The sequence below is a fragment of the Orycteropus afer genome, unplaced genomic scaffold (genome assembly GCF_000298275.1).
Source record: "Orycteropus afer afer isolate SDZICR_OR568_19922 unplaced genomic scaffold, OryAfe1.0 scaffold00031, whole genome shotgun sequence".
In the NCBI taxonomy this organism is placed as follows: domain Eukaryota; kingdom Metazoa; phylum Chordata; class Mammalia; order Tubulidentata; family Orycteropodidae; genus Orycteropus; species Orycteropus afer.
Genome location: NW_006921618.1, coordinates 9,466,525 through 9,478,104, shown reverse-complemented (window position 1 = coordinate 9,478,104; position 11,580 = coordinate 9,466,525). Strand labels below are relative to the sequence as shown.

The 11,580-nt window shown below is 42.5% G+C and overlaps 1 protein-coding gene across 1 annotated transcript in view; it reads left to right on the top strand.

Moving 5' to 3' along the window:
* Window positions 1-11,580, top strand: part of TCEA3 (transcription elongation factor A3) — a 69,964-nt gene that overhangs the window by 36,107 nt on the left and 22,277 nt on the right. Inside the window, exons 6-7 of the mRNA XM_042780272.1 lie at window positions 8,678-8,841; window positions 9,015-9,071. Coding sequence (XP_042636206.1) covers window positions 8,678-8,841; window positions 9,015-9,071 — 221 coding nt within the window. The remainder of the gene's footprint in view (window positions 1-8,677; window positions 8,842-9,014; window positions 9,072-11,580) is intronic.

Below are 11,580 nucleotides of genomic sequence, written 5' to 3'. Positions count from 1 at the left end.
CACTCCTCGGAAAGAAGATGGGGCAATCTACTTCCGTAGTGATACTGCCTTGACAACCCAAGGAGGGGTCGCTATGAGTCAGGTCCGACTCGATGGCACATTACAACAACAACAACAAACTATTGTTTGGTTTTAAGAAGACTTCAGGGAATATTTTTGGCTTATCAGCATGATATCCTGACAATTGTCAGCCATTAGGAAAAAGTGCTTCTAATTATAAAAGTGAGGGATATTCTTCATAGGAGATTTAGAAAATACACATAAGCAAAATAAGAAAATAAAATAAAAGAGCTCTGGTAGCATAGTGCCTAAGGCACTTGATTGCTAACCAGAAGGCTGGTGGCTCAAACCCACCAGCCACTCCTCAGAAGGAAGATGGGGCAATCTACTTCCATAGTGATACTGCCTTGGAAACCCAAGGAGGGGTCACTATGACTTGGGTTCTACTCGACAGCACATAACAACAACAACATGATACCACCTCAGAAAGTTAATTGATATTGACACAGTTATCCTTCCAAAAATCTGTACATATATGCATATTTATTTGTGGGTATTTTTAAAACTGAAACCAAAATAAGATCATCCTTATTATATCATGCAGAGGTTATATTATATAACATAAAAAAAAAAGTTGCCATCAAGTTGATTTAGAGTTTTAAAGACCTTATGTGTTCACAGTAGAACTGTACTCCATAGGGTTTCATTTAATTAGTTTATTAATTAATTTAACATTTATTGTGGTGAAAACATAGCCAATAAGACATTCACCAATATAACAGCTTCCATATTTACAGCTCAGGGACAGTGATGACATTTTTCATGTTTTACCACCATTATGGCTATCTCTTTCCAAAACATTCCAACACCATTAGCATAAACTCAATGCCGACAAACAAAAGCTTCCCCTTTCCCCCTCCCTCTTACGCCTGGTAACCATTAATGATCTTTGGTATCTACAAAGGTATATAAAATATAATTTTTTTTTCTCATCTATCTAGGAATTTTCCCTCCCCTCCCTTCCCCTCCCATCCCTGGTAACCAAGAAAGAAAGTTTTCTTCCATGTATAAGCTTTTCCTTGACTTTTTACAACAGTGGACTAATACAATATTTGTCCTTCTATGATTGACTTATTTCATTGAACATAATGTCCTCCAAGTTCATCCATGTTAGGTGGTGTTTTGCAGATTCTACATTATCTTTGCATAGTAATGTTCTATCATGCATAGTATTCTGTCATGTGTATGTACCACAGTTTGTTTATCTATTCCTCAGTTATGGGCCCACCAGTCGTCTGTCAGTTTGTCGTATTGTGATGGCTTCTGGGTTGCTGTGAGGCTGGAGGCTATGGCACTGGTGTTTCAAATACCAGCAGGGTCACCCATGGTGGACAGATTTCAGCAGAGCTTCCAGACTAAGACAAACTGGGAAGAAGGAAGGGGCCATCCACTTCTCAAAGAATTGGCAAGTGAAAACCTTATGAATAGCACTGAAACACTGTCTGATATTTTACTGGAAAACTTTATAAATAGCCCTGAAACATTGTCAGATATAGTGCTTGACGATGAGTCCCTCAGGTCAGAAGGCACTCAAAATACGACTGGGGAAGAGCTGCCTCAGAGTAGAGCCAACCTGAATGATGTGAATGGAGTAAAGCTTTCATGACCTTCATTTGCTGATGTGGCACAACTCAAAATGAGAAGAAACAGCTGCAAACATCCATTGATAATCAGAACATGGAATGTATGAAGTATGACTCTAGGAAAAGTGGAAACTGTCAAAAATGAAACTGAACACTTAAAGATCAATATCCTAGGCATTAGTGAGGTGAAATGGACTGGTTTGGGCCATTTTGAATAAGACAACCACATGATCTACTATGCTGGGAATGACAATTGAAAGAGGAATGGGATGGCATTGATCGTCACAAAGAATGTTTCAGGATCTATCCTGAAGTACAGTGCTGTCAGTGATAGGATAATATCCATACACCTACAAGGAGATCCAGTTAATATTACTATTATTTAAATTTATGCACCAACCACCAAAGCCAAAGATGAGGAAATTGAAGAGTTTTACCAACTTCTGCAGTCTGAAATTGACCAAACTTGCAATCAAGATGTGTTGATTATCACTGGTGATTGGAATCCAAAAGTTGGAAACAAAGAAGAAGCACCAGGAGTTGGAAAATATGGCCTTGATGGTAGAAATGATGCTGGAGATCACATTTTAGAATTTTGCAAAACCAATGACTTCTTCATTGCAAATACCTTTTTTCAACAACATAAATGGTGGCTATACACGTGGACTTCACCAGATGGAATACACAGGAATTGGATTGACTACATCTGTGGAAAGAGGTGATGGAGAAGTTCAATATCTTCAGCCAAAACAAGGCCAGGAGCTGACTGTGGAACAGACCACCAACTGCTCATATGTAAGTTCAAGTTGAAGCTGAAAACAATTAAACAAGTCCACAAGAGCCAAAATATGACCCTGATTATATCCCTCCTGAATTTAGAGACCATTTAAAGAATAGATTTGATGCATTGAACACCAATGACTGAAAACCAGAATTGTGGGATGACATCAAGAACATCATCCATGAAGAAAGCAAAAGGTCATTAAAAAGACAGGAAAAGAAGAAAAGACCCAAAAGGATGTCAGAAGAGAGTCTGAAACTTGACCTTGAATGGAAAGTAGCTAAAGCAAATGGAAGAGATGACAAGATAAAAGAGCTGAACAGAAGATTTCAAAGAGCAGCTCAAGAAGACAAAGTCAATTATTATAATGAAACATGAAAAGTCCTGCAATTAGAGAAAAGAAGAACATGCTTAGCATTTCTCAAGCTGAAAAAACTGAGGAAAAATTTTAAGTCTCAAGTTACAATATTGAAAGATTCTATGGGCAAAATATTGAATGATGAAGGAAACATCAAAAGAAAATGGAAGGAATACACAGTCCCTGTACCAAAAAGAATTGGTTGATGGTCATCCATTTCAGGAAGTGGCATATGATCAAGAACTAATGGTATTGAAGTCAAATTGAACTGGAATTCTTCAAGTCAAAGCTACACTGAAGGAATTGGCAAAGAACAAGGCTCCAGGAATTGATGGACTACCCATTGAGATGTTTCAACAAACAGATGCCATGCTGGAGGTTCTCACTCATCTATGCCAAGAAATTTGGAAGATAGCTACCTGGCCAAATGACTGGAAAAGATCCATATTTGTACCCATTCCAAAGAAAGATGATCCAACAGAATGTGGAAATTATCAAACAATATCATTAATATCTCATACATGTAAAATCTTACTGAAAATAATTCAAAAATGGTTGCAGCAGTATATTGACAGAAGCTTCCAGAAATGCAAGCTGGATTCAGAAGAGGATGTGGAATGAGAGATATCATTGTTGATGTCAGATGGATCTTGGGTGAAAGCAAAAAATAATAGATGTTTACTTGTGTTTTATTGACTATGCAAAAGCATTCGATTGTGTGGTCATACAAATTATGAACAACATTCAGAAGAATGGGAATTCCAGAACACCTAATTGTGCTCATAAGGAACCTGTACATATACCAGGAGGCTGTCATTCAAACAGAACAAGGGAATACTGCATGGTTTAAAATCAGGAAGGGAGTGCATCAGGATTGTATCGTTTCACCACACTTATTCAATCTGTATGCTGAGCAAATAATCCGAGAAGCTGTACTATGTGAAGAAGAGCATGGAGGAAGGCTCATTAACAACCTGCAATACGCAGATGACACAACTTTACTTGCTGGAAGTGAGGATGACTTGAAGCACTTACTAATGAAGATTAAGGACTCACAACTGTGCCAATAAGCAGCATCACGGTAAGTGGAGAAGAGTGAAGTTGTCAAAGATCTCATAGTACTTGGCTCCACAATCAACAATGGAAGCAGCAGTCAAAACATCAGATGACATATTACACTGGACAAATCTGCTGCAAAAGACCTCTTTAAAGTGCTGAAGAGCAACAATGTCTCTTTGAAGACTAAGGTGCGCCTAACCCAAGCCATGGTATTTTCAATCGCCTCATATGCATGTGAGAGTTGGACGATGAATAAGGAAGAATGAAGAAGAGTTGATGCTTTTGAGTTGTGGTGTTGGCAAAGAATATTTAAAGTTTACCAGGGACTGCTAAAAGAACAAACAAATCTCTCCTGGAAGAAGTGCAGCTGGAATGCTCCTTGGAAGCGAGAATGGCTTTGATCTACTTTGGTCATGTTGTCAGAAAAGACCATTCCCTAGAGAAGGCTATCGTGCTTGGGAAAGTGGAGGGTCAATGAAAAAGGGGAAGGCCCTCAACAAGATGGACTGACACAGTGGCTGGAATGATGGGCTCAGGTATGGCAAATATTGTGAGGCTGGCACAGGACCGGGCAGTATTTTGTTCTGTTGTACATAGGGTCACTATGAGTTGGAGCCAACTTGACAGCACCTAACAACAACAACAGTTGATGGGCACTTAGATTGTTTCAGTCTCTTTGCTTGGATTGTGAATAGTGCTATGATTGAACATGGGTGTGTATATATATATTTATGTCATGGCTCTCACTTCTTTAGGATATATACCTAGTAACGGGATTGCTGGATCAAATGGTATTTCCACTTTCATCTTTTTAAGGAATTGCCATACTGATTTCCATAGTGATTATATCCCACTGTGGACAGTCCCAATCTCTCCACATCCTCACCAGCATTTGTTATTTTCTGGCTTGTTGAACTTTGCGGTTAGTGCTGGGGCAAGATGATCTCTCGTTGTTTTGATTTGCACCTCTCTGGTAGCATAGTACCTAAGGCACTTGACTGATAACCAGAAGTCTGGTGGTTCAAACCCACCAGCCACTCCTCAGAAAGAAGACTGGGCAATCAACTTCCCTAGTGATACTGTCTTGGCAACCCAAGGAGGGATCACTATGAGTCAGGGCCGACTCAATGGCACATAACAACAACAATAACAATGGCTAATGAGGAGCTCTGGTAGCGTAGTGCCTAAGGCATTTGACTGCTAACCAGAAGGCTGGTGGTTCAAACCCACCAGCCACTCCTCAGAAGGAAGATGGGGCAATCTACTTCCGTAGTGATACTGCCTCAGGAGGGGTCGCTATAAGTCAGGTCTGACTCGACGGCACATGACAACAACGGCTAATGATCGTCAACATTTCTTCATGTGTTCGTTGGCTGCCTGAATATCTTCTTTGGTGAAGTGTCTGTTCATGTCTTCTGTCCATTTTTTAATTGGATTGTTTGTCTTTTTGATTTTCAGGTGTTGGAGTTTTCTATAAATTTTAGAGATAAGTCCTTTGTCCAGTATGTATTGCCAAATATTATTTCCCACTCTGTAGGTTCTCTTTTGTTCTGGTTACCTAGTGCCGCTCTGACAGGAATATACCACAAATGGGATGGCCTTAACAGGAGTTTATTCTTACAATTTGGAGGCTTTAAGTCCAAGTTCAAAGTGCCAGGCTCTAGGGGCTGGGTGAAAAAGCCCCTCACCCTTGGGGTCCAGCTCTGCCTCCTGCTCCCGGCCCACTGGAGCTAGAGGCATTTCTTCACTCAGACAGCTACTGGCTGCTGAGGCTGAGAAGCCCCAAGGTTGACAAGTAAAAAGGCACAGTCCCAATGTTACCAAACCACATGGCAGGCCATTAACTTAGGTCCATTGTAAGTCCCCAGGTCGGCAAAGCATAGCAGGCGGCTGAGCAACGACACGGCTACACACAGGGTCCAAGTGTGCCATAGGCTAGAAACCATTCCCCAGGCTTCTCCTTATATACAGGAAGCAGACCACTTCCCAAAGGCAGCTACTCAGCTGCTTGTGGTAGATCCCACCATGGAGTTGATTGCCAGTCTCATCATGGGGAATAACTATCACCAGCTGCCCAGCCACTCAACCAGGCCCAGCCAAGTTGACGCATAAACTGAACTACCACATCTTTTTACTCTTTTGGAGAAGTCTTTTGATGAACATAAGAATTTAATTTTTAGAAGGTCCCAGTCATCTAGGTTATCTTCTGCTGTTTGTGCATCTTGAGTGATGCTTGATAGTCTATTAATGCCATAAATTAGGGCCCCTAAGTTTGCCCCTAGGAGCTCTGGTGGCATAGTGCCTAAGGCATCTGACTGCTAACCAGAAGGCTGGTGGTTCAAACCAACCCAGCTCCTGGGAAGGAAGGTTGGTCAATCTATTTCTGAAGTGATATTGCCTCGGAAACCCAAGGAGGAGTCACTATGAGTCGGGTCTGACTTGACAGCAATGGGTAAGTTTGCCCCCATTTTTTTTGATGAATTTTATAGTTTTAGGTTTCATATTGAAGTCTTTGATCCATGTGAGGTATGGATCTTGTTTCATTTTTCTGCAAATGGATATCCAGTTTTGCCAGCACAAGTTATAAAAGAGACTATCTTTTCCCTACTTAACAGATTTTGGCCCTTTGTCAAAGATCACCTGACCATAGGTGGATGGATTTATTTCTGCGTTCTCAATTCTATACCACTGGTCTGTGTATCTGTTACTGTACCAATACCAGGCTGTTTTGACTACTGTGGGTGTATAGTAGGTTTTGAGATCTGGGAGTGTGAGACCTCCTACTTTGTCTTCTTCAGTAGTGCTTTGTTTATCCGAGGCCTCTTTCGTTTCCATATAAAATTAGTGATTGGTTTTTCCATGTCTTTAAAGAATGTTGATGGAATCTGGATCGAGATTGCATTGAATGTATAGATTGCTTTGGGTAATATTGATATTTTCACAGTGTTCATTTTTCTATCCATGAGCATGGTATATTCTTCCATTTATGTAGATGTTACAGTTTCTTGAAGTAGTGTTTTGTAGTTTTGTTTGTCGATAGGGTTTTCAGTGGCTGAGTTTTCAGAAGTAGATCACTAAGCCTTTCTTCTGAGACACACTTTTAGTCAGCAGCTGAGCATGTTAACCATTTGTGCTACCCAGGGACTTCATATAATAGAGTACATCATAAACTATACCAGAGCAGTATATTGCAGGAGCTCTGGTGGTATAGGGGTTAAGGCATTTGGCTGCTAACCAGAAAGTTGGTGGTTCAAACCCTCCAGCTGCTGTACAGAAGAAAGATAAGGCAGTCTGCTTCCATAAAGATTTACAGCCTTGGAAATCCAATGGGGGACTCTGTGAGTCAGAATCAATTCAATGGCAGTGAAAAAAAAAAAAAAAGAAAAAGCAGTATATCATAGGGGTTAAAAGCATAGGCATTGGAATCAGACAGACCTGGGTTCAATCTCAGTGGTATCACTTCAGAAAAGTTACTTCACCTCTGTAAATGGTGATGATGAGGGTATCTACATCCTGGGATGATTTAGAGGATTAAATTAGAAAATGCTCATAAAATACCTGCACAGTGCTTATAGTACATAGTAAGCCAGACCTCAAAAATGTTAGTCAATAGTCACTATTCAAAGACTAAAAGCTCCTTGAGGAGGCATCGGTGGTTGAGTGGTAGAATTCTCACCTTCGATGAGGGAGGCCCTCACTTCTATCAGTGGAGGCTTCTCTGTTGCTCTGATGATGAACAGGTTTCAGCAGAGCTTCCTAAGACATTCTAGGAAGAAAGGCCTGGTGTCTACTTCTGAAAATCAGCCAATGAGTACCCTGTGGATCACGATATTCAGATCCACAACCAATCATGGAGATGGCACAGGACTGGGCAGTGTTTCATCCATTGTGTGGGGTCATCATGAGTCAGCAGCTAACAAGCTCCTTGAGGGAGGGAGCTTTTCTGATTGGTGCTTTACTTCTGTATATCCCTCCAGTGCCTGGAGAAGAGATGCCTGTGAATATTTATGAATGAGTGAGTAAATGCTTAAATGAGAGCATCCATACAGAGCAGCTAGCACAGTGTATGATAAATTATAGTATAGTTATTGATGTTGATACACCATTCTGTAACCAGTAACACACAGTAGTTAGTTAAGAGAGAGAGTCCTGGAGTTCAACTGCCTGAGTTTGAATCCTGATTCTACTGGTTTCCAGGTAGTTAACCTAAAGCAAGCTATTTTGAATGCATCTATCTTTAAATGATGGCATCCCTGGGTGGTGCAAACGATTAAGTGTGCAGCTACTACCCAAGGTTGGTTTTTCGAATCCACCCAGAGGTGCCTTGGAAGAAAGGCCTGGTGATCTACTTCCAAAGGGTCACAGCCATGAAAACTCTATGAAGTTCAGTTCTACTCTGCAACACATGCCATAACCATGAGTCAGAATTGACTCGATGGCAACTGGTTTGTTTTTTTTATTAAATCCATAAAGTGTACTTTAAGATGTATCTCTGGAATGGGGATAAGAATAGTACTGACTTCATGGGGTTGTTAAAAGGATTAAATGAGATCCATGTCAGGCATCTAATATAATATGTACCAGGACTCTACCAACCTCTGTACTGTGTGTGCGCTGACAATTATCCTCATTCAGGATGATTATCTTTGTTTTGCTTTTGTCCTGATTAAGACTTAATAAAAGGGTCTCTATAGAAATAAATAAATTAAATAGCACCTACCTCCTAGGGCTGTGAGGAGTATTAAACAGATAATCCACAAGCACACCTAGAACAATGCTCACTGAATGCTTTATTCACTTAATGTCAACATGTCTATTACTGATTGTCATCCTCAGGTCAAACAGCAACAAATCAAAAGTGGAGACCCCCAAAACACCCAGCAGCCCCTTGACCCCCACGTTTGCTCCCTCTATGTGCCTCCTGGCCCCCTGCTATCTCACAGGGGACTCTGTCCGGGACAAATGTGTGGAGATGCTGTCGGCAGCCCTGAAGGCGGATGGTGAGAGGGTTTGGGCTGGGGAGTGGGGAGGAGAAGGGTGTCCTGAGGGCAGGGGAGGCACATTTGTTCTCTGCACCCTGGGAGTGGTACAGAAACTTTATTGTTGTATACAAGGAGGTTTAACTGTGAAGATCATATCTGGCTGGATCTCTGTGTTTCTGAATCTTTTTCAGATGATTATAAGGACTATGGTGTCAACTGTGACAAGATGGCATCAGAAATTGAAGATCATATCCTTGAGCCATGCCAGTGCTGTGGTACCTGGGCTGTCTAGCAATAGGCCTCTCAAGTGCAAGGGACCAGATAATGAGAGAGGAGGGAAAGGCTCCTGGGTCAACCCCCTGCACTGCCCCTGAAAGAGAGCTCTTCATTCTAACTACCATGTATTAAGTCTTCCACCTGCTAGCTTCTTGCTAACCTGTTTAGGAGAGTGCCTCATTCACCGTTGAGAACAGTCCCTCAGGTAAGTTCCATGATTAACCCCATTTTACAGATGAGGAAACTGAAGTTCAGAGAGGTTGAGTCACTTGCCAGAACTCATATAGCTAATAGTGGCAGAGTTGGGATTTGAACCAGAAAGTATGACTCTAGAACCAAGGGTTCAACCACTATGTGGGCAAGCTATGTCATATCATGCCTCTACTGAGCAAAGTCATCACCTCCTGGATCAGAGTAGGCAGAGAGGCCAGCATTTCTGATGTTCAGCCTTTCCCCTCTTCTCATCTCTGATGATAACAGCTCCCATTTTTCAGTCTCAACCATGTACCAAGCATGGTCCTGGGCAGCTGACACTTCTCACCTCTGTTAATCCCCAGCAATCTCTGTGAGACAGGGGCTGTTGTTCCCATTTTATAGATGAAGAAACCGAGGCTCAGGAACTAGTGGGTGTCACAGCTGGAATGGTCTTTGGGCCTGGGAGGGGAAGGGGAAGGACTTCTCAAACCTTGGTCTTTGGATTCTATGACTTGAGCTCTTTCCAACATGCCCTGCTTCTCCAACTTCTTTGAAAGAGGTCACAGGGGAGGTGACCACCAGAGTGATATGGACCCATTGTAACAAAAGATTTTTGCCTTGGGAAAAACAAATTCCTCCTCTTGGTGTCCCCACTGAATGAATGTATGGAATTTCTTTTACTGGAGACAAAGGTTTCCATGCCAAAGACAAGGAAGTATGGAAGAAGTAGGCACAGTCCCAAGGGACAGGGCTCTAAGAATCCTAGCAAGTGTCACACTGAGGGTGAGTGACCCCCTTGAGGTTTCCTGTCCTTTACCTAGAGAGCTGGATTGGGCATGTGGCCAGAAGAGGTGGGGAGGACAGGGACCAATCTGAAGGCAGCAAACTTGTCTGTGTCAGTCTCCTCCTTGAGGCTCAGCTTAATCTCTTCCAGGATATTTGGTGGTAGTTGCCTCCTGTCATCATTTAATTTCTAACTGGCATGTCTTGAGCCAACAAGTACGTTTTTGGAATTTCCTGTTAATTTAGGAGCACAGAGCATGAGAGATCAAGACAATCTTGCCTTTCATCTTTGTTTTCTCTGGAACAGTCATCCCTCCAAGCAGGTCCCTTCCACCTTCATGTCTAGTTTGAAACAAAAGGTGGATGATCTAGTACATAGTTGCACTCCGCACCCACCTTCCCATCCTCTTCCTCCCTTAAGTGTCCCTCATCTGAAGAAGCTGCATCAAACCCTGCAGCTCTTTGTTCTTAGATGGAGGGGGTGGGTTAAGTCTCGGGACTTGAATACTTCTCTTTGGAGTGACCCTGGTCTAATGTGGCAGCCATAGGACACATATATTCTCCTCTGAGGGGCTAGTGAACCAGGGTCTGCTCCCTACCTCTTCTTCTGTGGTCTTGGGAAATGGACAAGGAGTCAGGAGGAGGCGGGTGAAGGCATTGCCAGCCCTGCTGTGCCCACATATCAAGCCAATACACCCCTCCAGGAATCCCCAACAGCATATTTTTAAGCAAAATGTTTGGCTTTCATGTGTTGTGGCATATACTTTTCTTTTCACATTTTTATTCTATCAACAGCATTAAAACAATAACAGAAAAAGAAGAAATACTGTATCACCTTCCACCCTCCCATATTAGCAAGTCAGCTGTTTCTGTTTGTCCACATTCCCTGCAGCCTCCTTCTTGTAACTGGCTCTTCCCAGCAACAGCTTTGCCTTCCTGATTTTGCTCGGCTCCAGGAACCGAGGCAGCGAGGCTGTGTTCCCTGAGCTCCCAGAGGGTAGAGAAGGGTGAAGTGGGTGGGAGGCTCAGAAGCCAGCCTGGGAGGAGGGAGGCCAGTCTGGGATGGAAGGTGGAGACAGAGAATTCACTGTGGACAGGAGGGACTTCCTGCTGAGCAAGTGGAGAGAGCATCACCCATAGGAGGGCATCTGGCTTCCAGCCCGCATCTGCCGGGAATTCACCCTGTGAGCTTGAGCAAGGTCCATACTCTTTCTAAGCCTCAGTTTCCTCATCTGTTAATGGGGGAAGCAACTCTGACCAGCAATTCCCAAAGTGGGTTCCATAGATGGTAATAGGGATTCTAGGGGGTGGGCAAGAAGGGTGTTGTGGTGGTGATTCTGTGATCAGATATAGAGGGTTTCCCTGCTATCCAAAAGTAAAGCATTCCTATGAAACCTTTCATAAGCCAAAATGGCATAAAGTGGAGAAGCAATTACCATTAATTTATATGAGAAAGTTTTTGAGTGTTCCTAGACCCAAGAAGGGAGCTCTGGTAGCATAGTG